General features: G+C 42.9%; 1 protein-coding gene across 8 annotated transcripts in view; it reads left to right on the plus strand.

The window, feature by feature from the left end:
- Window positions 1-19,601, plus strand: part of FAM13C (family with sequence similarity 13 member C) — a 243,414-nt gene that overhangs the window by 9,020 nt on the left and 214,793 nt on the right. For all 8 annotated transcript variants that reach the window (XM_039547402.1, XM_039547403.1, XM_039547404.1 and 5 more), the window contains one exon: window positions 12,425-12,560. In XM_039547402.1, the coding sequence (XP_039403336.1) occupies window positions 12,425-12,560 (136 nt within the window). The remainder of the gene's footprint in view (window positions 1-12,424; window positions 12,561-19,601) is intronic.

The raw sequence follows: 19,601 nt of genomic DNA on the forward strand, positions 1-19,601 counted from the left end.
GTGGAGAAACCCACAGACTCATGCTGCTAATTTAAAAGCAGGGGGTGTGGACGTCCCAGAAACCTTAGTACTCTAGTTAGGGAACCAACCACAGGTTCCTTAACAAACAATGGGTATGTCTACACTATGAAATTAAGTTGATATTTTTTTTTTTAGAAATCGATCTGATAGTCGATTGTATGTGTCCTTACTAAGCGCATTAAGTCGGCTGTGTGCATCCACAGTTCTGAGGCTAGCATTGACTGTAGTAGCTATCCCACAGTTCCCGCAGTCTCTGCCGCCCATTGGAATTCTGGGTTGCGCTCCAGTGCCTGATGGGGCAACAACATTGTCACAGGTGAAAGTAAGGGCAAAAAATAATTTCTCGCCTTTTTTTTTCCTGGGTTACCTGTGCAGACAACATACCACGGCAAGCATGGAGCCTGCTCAGCTCACTGTCACCGTATGTCTCCTGGGTGCTGCTGGCAGACACAGTACTGCAGTGCTACGCAGCAGCATCCTCTTGCCTTGTGGACAGCAGACAATACAATACGACTGCTAGTCGCCATCGTTGTCCCGTGGGTGCTCCTGGCTGACTCGGTTAGGTTGGTGGGGGCACCTGGACCAAAAAAGAGAATGACCTGAGGAGTCATTCCCATAAGTTTCATCTAATGGAGATTCAGTCCTGCCTGGAATATCATGCCAGCTGGAGGCTTCTGCCTCAGGCTGCTCTTCCAGTCAGCAGCATCATGTGGTCACACCTACTCCAGCCTACCCCTTGCTTCCATGGCTATGAAGCCTGGACAATAGTAAGGAGCAGTTCAACTATAGGCTGAGCAAATGCATAATGGTGGTAGAAGGTGCCTTTGGACGTTTAAAAGCACGCTGGCACCGTTTACTGACTTGGTTAGACCTCAGCAAAACCAATATTCCCATCGTTATTACTGCTTGCTGCGTGCGCCACAATATCTGTGAGAGTAAGGGGGAGATGTTTATGGTGGGGTGGGAGGCTGAGACAAATCACCTGGCTGCTGATTATGCATAGCCAGACACCAGGGCAGTTAGAAGAGCACAGCAGGGCGTGCTGTGCATCAGAGAAGTTTTGAAAACCAGTTTCATGACTGGCAAGGCTACAGTGTGAAAGTTTTTTTTGTTTTTGTTTTTTCTCCTTGATGAAAACCTGCCTCCTTGGTTCACTCTTCTTCACTGTAAGCCAACCACCCTCCTTTGATCACCGCTTGCAGAGGCAATAAAGTCATTGTTTCAAATTCATGCGTTCTTTATTAATTCATCACACAAATGGGGGGGGGGGGAATAAGTGCCAAGGTAGCCTGGGAGGGGTGGGGGAGGAGGGAAGCACAGGGGTGGGGTAGTTGTAGGGGCATCTCCTAAAATGGCATGCAGCTCATCATAGAAGCAGCATGTCTGGGGCTCTGACCCAGAGCAGCTGTTTGCCTCTCTGGTTCTTTAGTAGGCTTCATGCAGCACTGCTGCAGGTTCCTGTTATAACCTCTGTCCTTCATGCCCTTGGAGATTTTTTTTTTTTTATTCTGGTATTTCATCTTTTGGAACGGCATTCAGATAACATGGATTTGTCTCCCCATACAGCAATCAGATGCAGTACCTCCCGTTCGATCCATGCTGGAGCTCTTTTGCGATTCTGGAACTCCATGGTTACTGTGCTGATCAGCTCGCTATACTGGCCAAACAAGAAATGAAATTCAAAAGTTCATGGGGCTTTTCCTGTCTGCCTGGCCAGTGCATCTGAGTTGAGTGCTGTCCAGAGTGGTCACAAGGGAGCACTCTGGGATAGCTCCCGGAGGCCAATACCATCAAATTGCATCCACACTACTCGAAATTCGACCCAGCAGGGTCGATTTCAGCGCTAATCCCCTCGTCGGGGAGGAGTACAGAAATTGATTTTAAGAGCCCTTTAAGTTGACAAAAATGGCTTCGTCGTGTGGACAGGTGCAGGGTTAAATCGATTTAACGCTGCTAAATTCGACCTAAACTTGTAGACCAGGGCTAAGCGTTAGTCACCATGGGGTACCTAAGAGTGTAAGATTGCTAGGGTACCTACCTTAGTGGTTTACGAGCTACAGCACTAGGAATTCTGGGAAGTCCCAGGCCCAGCTTCTCTGGGGGGATGGCGGGGAGGAGAAAAAGCTTCTGAGGAAGCCAGTTGAGGTCCTGCTGTTCAGAGTGATTTTTAAAATGGTACTGCCTGGTTTGGCAGATCAGATTTTAGTTGTTTTGGGGATGGCAGGGAATTAGAAACCACACACTATTCCCTGTATAATTTTCTGAGTAATACTAAGGCTTGACCATTGGTGTTCTCCCCAACTGTTTTATAGACTGTCAGCCAATCAAGTTTCTGGAAGACTGACACTAACTCAATTTGGTATAGCAAAGAGATCTTGATTTTTGTTTTGTTTGTTTAGATTAATATTTACTGATTTAAGTGAACCACAAAATTTGTTTTCATTACTGTGTGGGTCCACATGTTGGCTACTAAAAACTTCTCCCTCTGGCTCTCTGCACTCACTTTCTCCTGCTTCCTTTCACTTGGTACGCAATAGCTTTTGCAAAAATACATGTAATGCTTTTGCAAGAATGACCCATCTTCTTTCTCTAACAAGGTCTGGACCCTGTTTGGTGTTCTCCATTGGTTTTCCTTAGCTTGCTGCACCTAACTAAAGCACCTTTATCCCCTTGCTTTACAGACCCTGCTTAGCTTCTGCTTATCTCTTCCCTTCAAGTATCCGGCTCTTCCCTCTGCCTACTTTTTTCTATGACGTTCCCTATGCTTGGAACCACCTCCATAGCCCCAGTCCTCTTCTAAAATACCTTCCCTCAAAAGGCCTATAAATCCTTGGTAGTTTCCACTCCCTTGGGGGGAAAAAGTTTTTTCATTGTGAGATGTCCAACAGGAAAATAACTTAACTCAAGCTGTGTGACCCTCCAAGCTTTATCCCTCTGCTTGCTGTTGCATTATTTGCTTTGCAGATGGGCTGTCTTGGATTGAAAGGTCTTCAGGCCTGGAACTTCTCTTGCTATCAATAAAGCAGAAAATACACTGGTGCTATACGAATAATAGAGCTGGTTCAAAAAAATACCCACTGTTCTTCATAGGAATTGTTTTTATTGATTGGAAAAAAACTAAATGCAACCTCCTTCCCCAGCAAATTTCAATGTTTCATTGGTATTAGTATATTTTATTGGATGCTTTTCTCTGTTTTTAAAGGTATTTTAGTCACCTTTAGCTGCAGATGGGCACCTGGCAGCATTTTCAAAAATACTTAGTGACCAGATCCACTGCAGAACTGCTAGGGGCCTTGACACCTCATGAAATGCATGTCCCTGAGTTAAGTGCCCAGATTTCTCTAACAATGCATGTTTGGGGATCTAACAATGGGCTCTCTAAAAGCCAGCATGATCAGAGGGGAATTTCTAAGTTCATCTCTTGCAAATACCTAAGCCCCACCACACTCAGGGACTTAATCCTAAACCACTTTTCCAAGAGCCACTTGTGCATGGATGAGTAACAGTAATCTCTTGCCTAAATAAGTGTAGTGTTTGCCTGGGAGTTCAGCATTCAACCAGGAAATGCATTTTTGCATAATGATGACCAGGATGTGGACTTGTGTTTTGTAAATACAGGTAAATGCTCTAACCTGGACCCATGCTCTCTTTCTCTCCTGCTCTCTCCTTCCAGGTAGGATGCATGTCACTCACTCACTGGATGAGTTTCCATAGAAGATGATCACCCCACACACACCACACACTGGGGGCTAGCTGAGCCTCACTTGAGCAGGAGGGCTCTATGTTCAGAAATGGCTAAGGGGAAGGGGAAATGAGTCTGGAGTCTATACCACCACAGAGAGAACAAACCACAAGAACCAACAGAGCCAGGGAGGCTGCTGCCTATCCTTCATCCCCAGCTATTTTGGGAGATTTTGTGGTAAAACACTACCCAGATCAGATAGTCCTACACAGAGAAAGAGGGAAACAAACATAGTACAGGAACCCAGACACTTTTAGGCCCCCAGCCACCTGCACTCAGCTGCCTGTGCATAGCTGGCTGGAAGCACAGGCAGCACATGAATAGAGAGAATGGCAGCAGGGGTTTTGGGGGTCTCAGCAGTGTTAGACTAACAAAATGTTAGACTTAGGACCAGATCCATAAGAGGACTTAGGCACCTATGTGCTCAACTTCCATTGAGATAGATATATATTTAGGTGCTTTGAAAATCCCAGTAGGTCCCTCTGTACATCTTTGTAAATAACTAAAAAAAAAAACTGGACTTTAATGTCCAGAATGGACCTTACTTAAGATTGCTCTGCTCTGGAGTGGATGAAATGTCAATCATATGGGGGATGGGGGGGGGGGGATGTGATTCTGAGCAAAGTGTGGGGAGAGTAGAGCTGGATGTCAGTGCTCTATAAAGAGCAGGAGAGAGAGAGGGAAAGGAGGAAGAAAGAAGAGAAGAAAGAAAGAAGCTTTCAGAAAGCAAAAAGGTCCTCATTAAGGGCTTTTTAAACAAGTAAGCAGTCCTGGGGTCCTCTCATGGATCAGTAACTGGTTAAAAGACAGGGGAAACAAAGGGTAGGAATAAATAGTCATTTTCAGAATGGAGAGAGATACATAGTAGTGTCCCCCAGAAATCTGTACTAGGACCAGTGGTGTTCAACATATTCATAAATGATTTGGAAAAGGGGGTAAACAGGTGGCTAAATTTGCAGATGCTAGAAAATTACTCAAGATAGTTAAGTCCAAAGCAGACTGCAAAGAATTACAAAGAGATATCACAAAACTGAGTGAGTAGGCAACAAAATGTCATATGAACATCAATGTTTATAAATGCAAAGTAATTTAAATGGGAAAACACAATCCCCACTATACATACACAATGATATCTAATCTAAATTAGATGTTACGAGATTCTCTTAGTTCTCAAAAAGGCAACTCTTTTTTTTGGATCTTGCTTTTGACTTTTGCTTGCATCTGGAAAGAAGGAAAAGGATAAGAAGATGAAACAAAAAAAGAAAAAATGAGACAAATACAACACACACTAACACCCACACACACACCCACTGCATGCAGTTCTGCATGCCCATCTCAAAAGAAGAGAAGAGAGAAGAAGAGAAAAAAGGAGTGGAAAAGTGCATGGCTGGACAAGGAGAGATTAAAAGGACTCAAAACTTTTGGGAAAAAAACAAGTAAGGGGAGGGAATGAAGGAGGGATATAAAAAACAAACTGGTATAGAGAAAGTAATAAGAGAAGTAAAGTTACCCCTTCCATAACACAAGAATCAGGGTCACCACATTATAGGGCAGCAGCTTAAAAACAAACAAAGAAAACACAACACAACACACACACTGTCAACCTGTGTTCTCCTCTGCCAGGATGGTTGCCAAGGCCAAAAAAAAAAAAAAAAAACAAAAGACCTATCCTCCATGGACTGCAATCTATTTAGCATCAGCAATAGATAGCTAGGGATCAGATGATCATGCTCTGGGTCCCCTCTCCCTGAGTGGGTGGTGGGTGGCATGATCACTCAATGATTCCCTGTTCTGTTTCTTTCCTCCTCCTCCTCACATGGCATTGTCTGTCAGAAGAAGTCAGAAGTATCCAATCCAGTCCATCTCATGTCTCTCTTCTTATTCTCTGGAAGAAAGAAAGGTGGAAGAACAGGGTCCCCAGGTCCCCAGGACTGGGAAGTGGAGGTGGGATTTGGATTTTCTTGCCTGCCAGCCCCTGAGGAGCTACAGCAACCTATGCTATTCATTGGAGGCAGAAGGGACTGACTGACCCCCCAGGCAGTTGGAAGTGTGGGAGAAGTGAGGAGGAGAGAGAGAGTAGTGTGAAAGAAGAAAACACACACAGGAAAGGGTGGTCCCAGTGAAACTGGGATGGAAGGTATTTGGATTTTTACTGACATTCAATAAAGGGTGGACCTCTGACTAAGTCACTTCAGCAGCTAACCTGTACTGAAGGCTGAGATAACTGTTCATGATGAGAGTAAACCGAGATAGTGACAGCCTCAAAGCTAGGCTGAGTAGATGCCTGTTATACTTACCAATGTCGGTGTCCATTTCAGAGTTTCTTCTAACAATCCCAGACTGATCTGCAGAACTAAGCACTTGATATTGCTGAAAATGGCTTGTGGACCCAAAAAGTAATTTTGTTTAGTTCTTACAATTATGCAGCACCCCATGTTTTCCTTCCTGTGTGTTGAAGTTGTTCAATATGTATTCTAGAAACTTCATTGTTATGTGCTTGCTTCTGACAGCTTTACCATTAAATAGATTGTTTACAAACTCTCCTCCTGCTTATGTTTTGCTCCACTTCTATTCCAGGTGCAAATTCTAGCCATGATTATCATCTGTCCTAATCTATTGATTTTTTTATGGCTATAGAACACCTGTCACATGTATACAATCAGTGGTGTGAGTTGGAACTTAATATTCAGAACATGGAATTGAGGACACACAAACTCAGAATATAAAATGTGCCACTTTTACAATTTACAGCATATATAATCTGAACTGCATATCCTTAGTCACTATGATCTAGTACAATTCCATCGTGGAAAACATAACCCTTTGTAAGATGGGTATTAAATGGGAAGACCCTTCCAGAAAATGTATGAATGTCATGTGATCGCATTGCATGTTAAATTACAGGAAACTAATGTAATTATTCATGTTGAAACCCATGAATACTACACAGGCTGATTTCTTACTGAATTTTATTTTTCTCATAGTGCTGTAATGGATGATAACTTGACATTGTCTCATAATACTCTGAATGGTATTTGGCTGAAATACTTTTCAAGTCACAATCATTATATGCAAATGACAGCGGCTCCTGTGCTTCCTCCCACTGCACTGTCTGGTGAGGTCCAAATCTGGGAACAACAAAAATGGGGCGGGGGGTGTCTCATGGAGAAAGTGTAGATGAGACAAGTGCTCCCAGTCTTTGTTTAGTTACCTTGACCTTTCTGCAAAAATCTCACTCCTGGCCTTTTACTCCACCCTCATTCCACATCTCCTCCATAGAAAAATATTAAATCAGACTCTTCTCTGATTTTACCCGCCTTCACAAATAAGGCTTGTAAAAATGTTTGAAACTTTGGTTATGAATGAAAACTTCTATGGAGACTGTCTGGACAATTATGAAAGTGAAAACTTGTAGAGTTTAATTGCAAAAAAAGAAAAACTTTTCAATTTTGTGGGTTTTTTTGGTGTGTTTCGTTGACAAAAAGGAAACATTTCCACTTTATGACCAGTTCTAGTTGTAGGATTACCAGTTTAGCACCTTTTAGTTTTTGGCTTGATATCCAGGCACAGGTCTCCACACGCTCGCTAGCTTAGCACCACTTCTAGCTTGGGGTTGATAAGGCACGGGGCTTGGTAAATGTAATGACCGTGGGTTCAATACCACATATTTAATTTGTGATAAAACAATCTTTAATGATTCCCACTGATCCCTTTTTAATTACTCCAAACTATACATTGTAGTGGTGATCTCCTCCTAACATCATTTGTCTTCAACACAAATTGATAGTTTGTTTGGGTTTTTTTTGTTTTTGTTTTTTTAAAGTCTAAGGCCAAGGGAGATTCTTAATCCTGTTTACTCAATAGAACAACTTTACAATAGTTGTATCGTCTCTAGGAATATGTTCCTGGATCTAATTTGTTAACTAGATTCTTCTTAAAATACATGAAAATTTGCAGGTGTGTGGTGGCTACACTACTCAGCAGCAATATCTGGAAAGGAGTATTTTGTTCTTAATCTACTTAAAAATTAGAGCTAAATCAATATTTTCCATGAATTTTAGGGTTTGAACTCCAGACCTGAACCAAGATTCATATTTTCAATTAATCTTTGTAGAATGGCCAAACTAAATTCTAGTCTCAAAATCCCCTACTTCCCAAACTTGCAAATGTGGACCCTTTCAAGCTGGCTTTTTAGGAGGAGTTCAAAGTCCAACTCTGACCTGTTCCTGGTTCAGCCCAGAACAGAGCATTGTAATTCCCATAGCGTGTGGGGACGGTCTGGACAAGGGGACTGTCCAGAGAACAAGGTCTCCTGAGAGAACCTGCGTTCATTCCACTTTTTTTCTCCTCTCTGTATGTGAAGGACCTGGACAAAATTGGTGTTGGGGCTCCTAGCTGAGGAAGTGGCATAGAATAGGCCGTGGAAAGAAGTTTGGGAGGGCATGTTTATGCGCTAATAGCACAAGCCTGGTATGGGCTTTGGGCACGTACTCGTGGTAAGCAGGAGCGTAAGATCTGGTCTACACTATTAAAAATTATATCAACTTAGCTATGTTGCTCAGAGCTGTGAAAAATTTTGCATCTTGAGCACTGTAGTTAGGCCAATCTAATCCCTGGTATAGACGTGGCTAGAATTCTTCCATCAACTTAGTTAGTACCTGTTGAAGGTGATTGGAAAAACTTTCTATGTTGATGGAAAGGTTAAGTACGCTACTGTGTTGCTCAGGGCCAGCTTTAGGCCGATTCGCCCGATTCCCCAGAATCGGGCCCCGTGCCTAAGAGGGCCCCGTGCCTTAAGCGCCTTTCAAATTCTTTTTACTCACCCTGGCAGCGGTCAGCTCCGCCGGGGTTTTTGGCCGCTCCGCTCCCCTGGCCGGAGCGTGGCAAGCCCCGCGGCTCTGCTCCCCTGGCCGGCAATCTGAAGTGCTGCCAAAGACTGAGCGCGCCACCCGGTGAGTACAAGCCCTGCCCCCCCAGGAATCGGGCCCCGCACTTGCTAAAGCCAGCCCTGGTGCTGCTGCTGTTGTAGCAGCTGTAGTGTAAACCTGGCCTAAGTCTGGACAGGAGTATGTTCTGTGTGGAGGGCTGCTTGTGTGGCCTGAGCCCCACCCCAGCGTGTGAAGGTTTTGGTGTTTGGATGGACTTTGAGCCCTCAGAATCTGCAGAGAAGAACGTGGCCCAGGCACTAATGACCTGGGTGAAGGACGACTTTGTCTGAGGTATTTTTGGCTTGTCTGTCATCTTTTGGCCTCCCCCGCCCTCTGGAAGGGGAGGGGTTTAGTTTGGCCAGAGGGCTAAACTGGCCAGAGTGAGGAAACTGAAGCACGGCAATGTCCTGACAGTGAGAGGTAACGGGTCCCCCCTCAAACCCATATGGCCATCGTTATTCAATCCTGAAGTTTTTCTAAGACCAAGATCCAGAGTTCAAGGGGAGTTTTACCACAGGTAGACAGGAATTAGGACACTGGAACTAAGCCTCAATATGTACATTTGGATGTTTTAAATCACATTTGAATAATAAATGTGCTGTCTGGTTTGCCAAACAGAAGAGTGATGTGTGTATTTGTACTTAATTCCCAAGAGCTTATGAATTTTGTGTTTAAATATTAATATTTAGTGGAATCAGGATTTGGTTTAGCACAATGCATGAAGCTGAATTTGGCTCTAGTGCTTATGTAAATGCCCATACCGTCCCAAATATTTTATGGGGAAAAATGTACAGTTCCTTCAGGAAACAATTACCAAGCCACTAATGAATCCCTTTATTTCAATTAAATGATTCAGAGAATTATCTGCTTGTAGATAAAGTAGAAGTTCAAATACTACTTGAAAAAATATAATACTGTTACAGGAATTTCTGCATGTTCCCATTATGTTTAACTATAACTTTATTACATCCATTATTAATATAATGCAGCTTCAGAGACTTCACTGGAACATTTTTTTGTCTCATGCCACTTTTAGACTGTGTCCTGCATTATGGTGATTCCCTGGTAGTTAAGTATGATGTGACAAGATTGCATGGGGCTGTTATCCTTTGGACCCTCACAGAAAGATGTGTAATATGAGCTTGCCTTAGTAAGCAAAATTTGAAATCACTGTTTAAAATATTAAAAGCCCAGTGGTGGTGGTGGCTCTCCATATTTTGTCCTTTAAAAAATATTTTCATGAACAAGTTAGTCAGTGCCAGGCCCATGCTATCAGGTTCCAACTACTTGTCCATATTATTGCAGTGCATAAAGGCCACCAATTGAGGATCAGGGCCACTTTATGCTAGGCATATACATGCCTGTAATGAAAATATAGTCCTTGTCACCAAGAGCTTTTTAACCGAAATCATGTCCTAGAATATGTTGGAGAACTGGATAAAACTACTTGCTTTGAAAAATTCTCTGGACCACAAGAAAGGGGTTTGTGGATAACTGATCAATGGATCATAGTCTGAGCACCACTAAACTTAGTGTATGTCTACACTACAAGAGTAGTTCGATTCAACTTAATTCGAATTTGTGGAATCGACCTTACGAAGTCGAATTTGTGTATCCACACTAAGGACACTAATTCGACTTTGTGAGTCCACACTAACAGGGCCAGCATCGACTTTGGAAGCGGTGCACTGTGGGAAGCTATCCCACAGTTCCCGCAGTCCCCGCTGCCCATTGGAATGCTGGGTAGAGCCCCCAATGCCTGCTGGGGGAAAAAATGTGTTGAGGCTGGTTTTGGGTAACTGTTATCATTGAACCGTCAATCACGCCCTCCCTCCCCGAAAGCGCCTGCGGGCAAGCTGTTCGTGCACTTTTCTGGTCAGTGACAGCACGGACGCCACAACACTGCGAGCATGGAGCCCGCTGCAGTTATGACCGTTTTCACCTCCTCGCACCTTATCGTCCACCTCTTCCACAGTCAGCTGCTGAGAAATCGGGCTACTTTTCAATGGTGCTGCAAGCACTGGTGGACTATAGGGGACGTTTTACCAACATCAACGTCGGGTGGCCGGGCAAGATTCATGACGCGCGTGTTTTCAGGAACTGTGGTCTGTTTAGACACCTGTAGGAAGATAGTTTCTTTCCGGACCACAAAATAACTGTTGGGGATGTGCAGATGCCTATAGTGATCCTCGGGGACCCAGCCTACCCACTAATGCCCTGGTTCATGAAGCCCTATACAGGCGCCTTGGACAGTGACAAGGAACTCTTCAAGTACCAGCGAGCAGCGTGACCTGTGACTGTTCAGTTTCTTTACAGAGAAGCTGAACCTGCCCCTGTTTCTTTACCCAGTTACTGTTGACTATCCTCTGCAGTTACATACCCTGTTCACCCCGTTTCCCCCACTTCCAACACACGTGTAAAAATAAAATACATGTTCCATTGTTACTTAACAAACGTTTCTTTATTAATGACTTTTTGTTAAAGGGTTGAAACTGGGACGCAGACTGTGCTGCGTAGGGTGTGCAGTGATGTAAAGACCGCCTCTAAACTCGAGGAATGACAGGCTCCTGCTCCTAGAGCGGTCCGCAGTGCCAGACTGGTTGTTTCAACGGAGCCTGCCATCCCTCCTTTTTGGGATTCTGTGTGCGGGGGCTATGTGACCTTGTGGCGGAGGAGGACGGATACAGATTCCTCTGCTGCGTGACTCTGTGGTCAAGGACAAGGACTGCTGCATAAGATTTGTAACCGCCCTCCCCCGCTACAAAGTCACGTTTTCCCCCCCCCACCCACCCACACAGAACCTGGAAACCACCTCCCATACTGACCAGGGTGCCTACTGACTGCACTGTGTGTGTGTGACCTGCTGCTGATCCTGCCCCCGTGTCTGTACCCTGGTAAAGGTGACCGTCCTATGCAATTACCAACCCCCTTCCCCACCCCCCTTCAAACAGTCTTCTGTAAAAAAAACATGACGGAAACAGTAATTTACAGCAAAGTATTTTTAATAATTAACTAGACAGTTAGGGGATGAAACTGGGATTTGGGCTTGGGTGAGTCAGGAAGGGAAGGACTTCTCAAAATTTAGGGTATGAGAGCTTTTGGGTACTTGAGCACTCTGCTGGGGTGCAGTGACAGTTTTCACGGCCCCTGGCGCCCCTCCTTCTGGTTATTTTGGGTGAGGGGGGTATGGGACTTTGTGGCGGGGGAGGGCGGTTGCATATACAGTTCAGGGGGGCTCTGTCCTCCTGTCTGCGGTCCTGCTGAACATCCACAAGGCGCCGGAGCGTGTCCGTTTGCTCCCTCATTAGTCCAAGCAGCGTTTGAGTCGCCTGCTGGTCCTCTTGACGCCACCTGTCCTCCTGTTCGCTGTGTGAGCGCTGGTACTGAGAGAGGTTCTCCCTCCTGGGGCATTTCCTGTGTGGCTGGTCAGAGCATCCAAGCTCGGACTGCTGTCCAGAGCGTCAACAGAGTGGTGCACTGTGGGATAGCTCCCGGAGCTACTAAGGTCGATTTCCGTCCACACCTAGCCTAATTCGACATGGCCATGTCGAATTTAGCGCTACTCCCCTCGTCGGGGAGGAGTACAGAAGTCGAACTAAAGAGCCCTCTATGTCGAATTAAATAGCTTCGTGGTGTGGACGGGTGCACGGTTAATTCGAATTAACGCTGCTAAATTTGAATTAAAGTCCTAGTGTGGACCAGGCCTTAATCTATTTACTTTTCTCCTGTTTAGAATTCCTTTCAGTCCTTTGGCTCATGAAAAACAAATGCTTTGTAATGCACTCCTGCTGTATTTGCTCCAGAACCATGAGATGCTATTTGCAGACTCTGACAGCCATTTCTCACTGACACAAGCAGACAACACTGAGGTAAGAAGATGATTGATTCCAACAGATAATCAAAGGTGCTTCATTAGGTCGTAATTTATTTCTACCCTTAGGTTTGTATATTCAAGCAGTAATAAATCACTATAGCTATACCCTGACAGAGTGAGTATCAGTTGCATGTCTAATGTACAAGGGAGACTTTATATGTTTGTTTTCTAAAGAATGTAAATGAGAGTTAAAGGTCAAGAATAAAATCACCACATTTTTCTACTTGAAATATCCTATAGCTGCATTTCCTTGCCCTCAGAATTTTTGTAGGCAACTCTTTTCATTTATCTTCTATATAGTGATGACAAGCAAAGGCAGAAGGGTAAAAATGCCTTTTCAGAAGCTATTGAATAAAGACTCACTTTTTCTGTCCTTAGGCATGCACTGCTATAGAATAATATTGGTTCTTCAATGTCTCCTTGTTGCATTTTGTTTGTCAAAACAGTTATGATTTTGCACTTAGTATGGATGATTTTCTTTCTATAATAGTACTAGTCTATGTGGGTATTTTTTCAAGTTCCTTCCATTATGTATTGTTGCTGTTCAATATAGATCTTTTAAAAAATCCATTCTAGGAGAGCAAAGTATCCCAAGGGGTTAATATAATGGTGAGATCTAGGTTCATATCTTCCGTGGGTCTCAACCTAATGTTAAATCAAGCAATTACTATATAGTATGACCTATCTGGCTGCTCTGAACAGGTTTACCAGGGTTTTTGCAGATTATGACTAAATCTAGCAATGTAAGATACGCCACACTCTGAGAGAAGTGCTGTCCAAGATGTCTGCATTGTGCCAGGCTCTTCTAGGGACTGCTAGGGATTCCTCACTTTCCTGAGCTCCAGCTCCAGCTACTGCTGGTATTGAGTGATGGGGGCAGAGGGAGGGCTGGAGCAGGAGAACCTAGCAGACTTTTACTCTAAAGCTAAGATTTATATCATTTGTCACATGTATTATACAGTCCATCTCAGCACTGAAAGCACTAACTCTCTGGAACTATCTGTCTGGGAATAATGTCATGGGGCATGTTAATTACTTGCTGGGTACAAAGGAAAGGTGAATAACAACATTTTAAGTCCTGTGTTCATATGCTGTAGGACATGGGTCTTAAGACCTCAAAATAGAATTGTTGCAGTACAACATGTAGTACTCTTAGGCCCCAGCCTGATCCTGCCAAACTTACTCCTGCAAATAGCTCTTATTCATGTGTTTCATTTCATCAACTTCAGTTGGGAGTTCTTGCGTGATTGTGTACGGGATGCAGTATTAGGTAATAGCTGCCTAGTTGTCTGCTTCTACCAAGTAAAAGTGTCAAGAAGATAGGAAGTACCAGCAATCAATGCAAATCTGCAGTGAAAACACATGAGAAATAAAGTAAAAGGCAGCACTTTTGCTTTGAAAGTTAATTCCCCCTTTTGCCCCCCATCTCTAAAATGTCTAGCAGTCACTTCAGTCTGTCTAGGATTGTGATGACAGGGAAGTAGCTTCACTGAAAGATCCTTTAAGTTCTTTAATGAAGCCCCAAAATAGGGCACTGCTGTAGGGTTCTCTCACTCTGTCCTAGGTGAGCCTCTCAAAGAAACTGTGTGTGTTGGGGATGGCCAGAGTTTGTTCTGTGGGTGATCTAATTTTGTTCTCATAACTTATGGCAGGAGCACGTAGAGTTTTGGATAGGCATCCCTTCGTATATTATTTGTCTAAATAATAACTGTTTAAAGTTCTTTGGACATAAAACCAAACCCAGTAAAAGTCCATACACAGGTTTCATCAAAACACTAATCAGCAAACCAGGCACATTCCTTGGAATGGAACTTAACTTTCATACCTTTTCTTGCAGGAAGGATTCTAATGCAGACTCTTGTCTTACACCAGTTACTCTCATATTTATATCAGCACTTAGAGGTTTACACCAAAAGAAGGGGTGGGGTAGTGCTAGTCTCTGCATTAAGGAAAGGGAGCAACTAGAGGGAATGTCTACTGCACTAGTAACTGGTTTCCTTTCCGCATTTTTCTCTTATCTTCCTTCTTATATACGTTTGGCCTACTTTATCCTATGTTGGCACAGTTGAATGTTGAGGGGACTGCATGCTGCGTTGGTCAAACGTCACTCATCGCTGCAGCAATTCCAGAACTAATTTCATCCCTTTTAGGAGAATTTGATAATTAGAGCTGGTCAGAACATTTTTGACAATGTTCCACAGGGATCTATTGCTTTCAACAAAGTTTTGTCAGGAAGGCTTTTCTGTGGTCCGGAACTCTCTGGTCAGAGACTGAAAACCTGAGCTTCTTGATCCAAGAACAGACATTTTGACATCATTCCATTTCATGAAAATGTCCAAAAGGTTTCTTCCTTCCAGTGCAGAACAAAACAAATGTCGAAACCTCAAAAATTGCCATAAAGCAAAAGCTTCAACAATGAATCTGGCATACTGCTGCACACCAGTCCCATGGTAAGTTAAATACTCCTTGAACTACAAAATGGCTTTTAAAAAAGTATCTCGATCTTCCAGTGGATTGAATTTGTGGAGCTTGGACTCAAAACCGTTTTGCCTATGTCTCTAGACTTCAATAGAGGACCTTAGTGCTATTCCTATTGACAGCTATTAGGAATGTTCTATTGGTTTAAAAGGCTAGCGATCCTGATCTTGAATGAGCGGCCTCTGTATTAATGTTAATATACATCACAGTGGGCTGCAAAGCAACTCACTCAATATTTTCATAGGGACAGCTGATGTGGTGTTAAGGGACTTAATTGCACTAGCAGTGATTTTTGTGAAGGGAGGGCCAGAGAGGAGGGAAGGTAAATTACTCTCAGAGCTTCATTAACTTAATTGAAACCAGGAATCATTTAACACTGCTCAATTTTGTGTTCTGCCTCCACCAAACCACCAGAAGTCCTGAAACAAAAGTCCTGAATTTTGAGGAAGTTTTGATCCTGAGCTGGATCCAAATTTTTTGGCCCAGTTCCATCTCTAAGCTTGGTTGAGAACCATACCTGTTAAAGTGTACAGAGTTCTCTCTCTGTCTATTGCCCAGGCACCAGGGTGTTCAGGGTTTGGTGGTATTGTGACCGGGTTAGGCCAGGCTGCAGAAGTTGCTCTGGAGGTGCTGCTGGTGATGGTGATCTTTCAGAAGATTGGATCTGGTGTCCCCCATGAGGCTCTTAGATCTGTCTGAGGCTTCCTTCAATTTATGAGGCACTAAAGCAGCATTAATTCCATTGCCAAGCTAGTCTCTCAGGATTTTTTTTTTGTGGTAGCAGGAAGTAATTTGCCAGTATTTGAGAGTCACTTTGGTTATGTAACCCACTGGGTTTCTTGTTACTTGAAGGTACAAGTAGGCAGTGGATGCAGTGTGAGATAATGGAAAGGAAATATTGTTTTGTGTACATGTTTTTTTTTTAATAGACATCTGTCTCCCTGCATGCTGCAGAATCAGCTGCAGCTTTGTGTTCCAATCCAGTTTCAGAGGGGGACAGTATATTTCTCTCTCTCTCTCTCTCTCATATTGACTTTCTTAATATGTCCATTCTTTGACTTATTTCAGGTTAAGGAAAACATGTAGACCATTGGGGGAGGGGAGAATGTATCAGTGAAACCTACATGGAGGAAAAGTCCTTTGCTTATGCAGATCTATGGGGCATTGGGTAAGGATGTCATTTTGTTTTGTTTTTCAAAGGTAGGAATATGTTTCAGGTAAATAATACTTTAACTTGTGCAAGTGAGATTCAGACAATAACCTGAATGTGTTGTCTTGCTTGGACATTTAAAATAAAAACTAATACCTAAATTGTTCCCTCTCTCTGGGTGGAAAGGGGGAGGGGGGACTCAGCCAATCCTTGCTGAGAGACTGTGACATGTGGAGGTTCCAGTTCTGTGGATTTATTCTTACTGTGCCCCTGGAGCCTACAGTTGACCATCCTGTGTGGTGGGGATGTGCATTCTGGAAAGGGGCAGGGCTGAAGAGCAAGGTGATTGTCACCTTTTTGTCTTCCCTCACCAAACTCCTTGAAATCCTCCAACTAAATTCATATTTGCTCCAACAGTACTAACGTAGGTGCTCTCCCACGCTTGAGGAGGACTGTTGGGATTCACTCCACTCAAAACATGATGTTGGAGGGAGAGAGGGAAATACATGCGGATATAAACTGCATTGGGAGAAACAAGAATGGGGGAAACCCATGAAGTCTTGGATACTAGGTTTCATTTCATAATATGTGCTTCACTTCAGAAGCATGTATATTCCCCAAGCACAAAGAGGGCAAATTGTTCAAAATGGAATCTTGTAATTTTGTAAGTAAAACACTACAAAACTGATCAAATACATCAGACCAATAACTAATTAGGCTGACCACTTTTGTATCTGTCCTTAAATGGTAATACAAAACATGGATAGAAAATGGAAATGAAAGATCCCTATGCAGGTCTGTCCTTTGGGGGACAGATTTCTGAACAGGGCTTCTTAGAATATAGACCTTTTTAGTCAAATTTGGAGAGATTAAGGGCTATGTTGTGGCTATTGGTGCTGCAGAGGAGGTTGAGAAATAGAGGCCCTTCATTTTCATTTTTAATTTTAAGATTTCCCAGGACTTTATCAGTGTTTATTACAAAAATTAAAAAAGTGAAAGTTGGTCCAAAAATTAACTTTGCAGTTTTATGGGTAAATATCACTCTCTTCTCCTGTAGGTTTTTTTTTAAATTTAAAAAAAACACCCTTATGTTCTGAAATGTAGTCAGGCACAGTCTTTGCTGTTCAACTTAGAGTTCCCAGATGCAATCTTGGTGATTACAGGCCAGTATACCTAACTTCAGCACCAGGCAAATTGGTTGAAACTACACCTCTACCTCGATATAACGCTGTCCTTGGGAGCCAAAAAATCTTACCGCGTTATAGGTGAAACCGTGTTATATTGAACTTGCTTTGATCCACCGGAGTGTGCAGCTCTCCCACCCCCACACCCTGGGGCACTGCTTTACTGCGTTATATGTGAATTCATGTTATATCGGGTGGCGTTATATCGAGGTAGTGGTGTATAGTAAAGAACAGAATTATCAGTCACACAAATTAACACACTCTGTTGGGAAAGAATCAAATGGCTTTTGTAAAGGAAAATCTGTCTCACCAATCTGTTAGAATGCTTTGAGGGTGTCAACAAGCATGTGGACAAGGATGATCCAGTGAATATAGTGTACTTGGACTTTCAGAAAACCTTTGACATGGTCCCCCACCAAAAGTTCTTAAGCAAGTCATGGGATAAGAGGGAAGGTTTTCTCTCATGGATCAGTGACTACTTAAACAGAAAACAGAGTAAAAATAAATGGTCAGTTTTCCCATTAGACAGTGGATATAGTGGGGTCCCCAGAGGATCTGTACTGGGGTCTGTGCTGTTTAACATATTCATGAATCATCTGGAAAAGGGGGCAAACAGTGGGGTGGCAAAGTTTGCAGACAATACAAAGTTACTCAAGATAGGTCCAAAGCTGACTGCAAAGAGTTACAAAAGGATCTCACAAAACTGGATGGTTGGGCAACAAAATTGCACTCATCAACACTGAATTTCATCAGCTAAGTAATGCACATTGGAAAAAACAATCCCATCTATAGATGCATAATGATGTGGGATAAATGAGCTGTTATCACCCAAGAAAGAGATATTGGGGTCATTGTGGATAGTTCTTTGAAAACATCCACTCAGGGTGCAGTGCCAGTCAAAATGTTAGGAACCATTAGGAAAGGATAGATAAGACAGAAAATATCATAATGCCACTGTATAAATCCATGGTATAGCCACACCTTGAATACTGCATACAGTTCTGGTCGCTCCATCTCAAAATGATATTAGAATTAGAAAAAAAATATAAAGTGTCACAAAAATAATTAGGGATATGGAACAGATTCTGTATGAGGGGGAATTTAAAAAGACTGGGACTGTTCATCTTAGAAAAGAGACAACTAATGGGGGATATGATAGAAGTCTATAAAATCATGACTGGGTGCGGAGAAAGTGAATGTGTTATTTACCCCCTCCCATAACACAAGAACCAGGGGTTACCCAATGAAATTAATAGGCAGCGGGTTTAAAGCAAAAGGAAGTACTACTTCACCCTATACACAGTCAACCTGTGTAACTCATTGCTAGGGATGTTGTGAAGGAGAAAAGTATAACTGGGTTCAAAAAAGAATAGATAAGTCCATGGAGGATAGGTCAATCAATGGCTATTAGCCAAGATGGTCAGGGATGCAACCCAAAGCTTTGGGTGTCCCTAAACATCTGAGTACTAGAAGCTGGGATTGGATATGAGGGGATGGATCACTCAGTAACTGCCTTGGATTCTTCATTCCTTCTGAAACATCTGGCACCTGTCAGAAGACAGGCTACTGAGCTAGATGGGCCATTGGTCTGACCCAATATGGTCATTCTTATGACCTATTTTATCATGCAAAGTAATTCACTAACTTGTTTGCTTTGAATGCTGATTATCAGCTTTTACAGATAGCACAGATACTTATCTATATGTGGTGGGTATGGGATCATCAACAGGACAAGTACCAGCACTTTAGTCATCCCAGTACTTCTGATCCAGCTCTTCTCTCTGGAAGGAGAGATGGTGGCTTGGTAACCTGGGTCACCCAGGTTATGTAACTGCCATCTCTCCTTCCAGAGCAAGAAATCAGGTCAGGGGTGTTCCAACACTTCCAAAAAATCAGGTAATAATTAGTTTATATAATTGCTTTTGTAAAACCCAGGTGTTGTGTGTGTAAAAACAGAAAATGAAGGAGCTTAGGTATATTCGAATCCTGGAATGAAACTAACAGTTTTCTTCCACTTGGTGTCAGCATAATGTTTTTTATCTGACCTAAGCTATTAATTACATGTTCGCTTCAGATGGATCTTGATATGTCAGTTATGGTTCTGAATACCCAACTGAAATGATACTGACTATATTTGCTCCACATTTCATTTATTTTATGTACTACAAATAACCCATTTTTTCACCTCACCACCAATGATACCAGAGTCTTATTGAATGGTGAT

This window comes from Mauremys reevesii, linkage group 7 (genome assembly GCF_016161935.1).
Source record: "Mauremys reevesii isolate NIE-2019 linkage group 7, ASM1616193v1, whole genome shotgun sequence".
In the NCBI taxonomy this organism is placed as follows: Eukaryota; Metazoa; Chordata; order Testudines; family Geoemydidae; genus Mauremys; species Mauremys reevesii.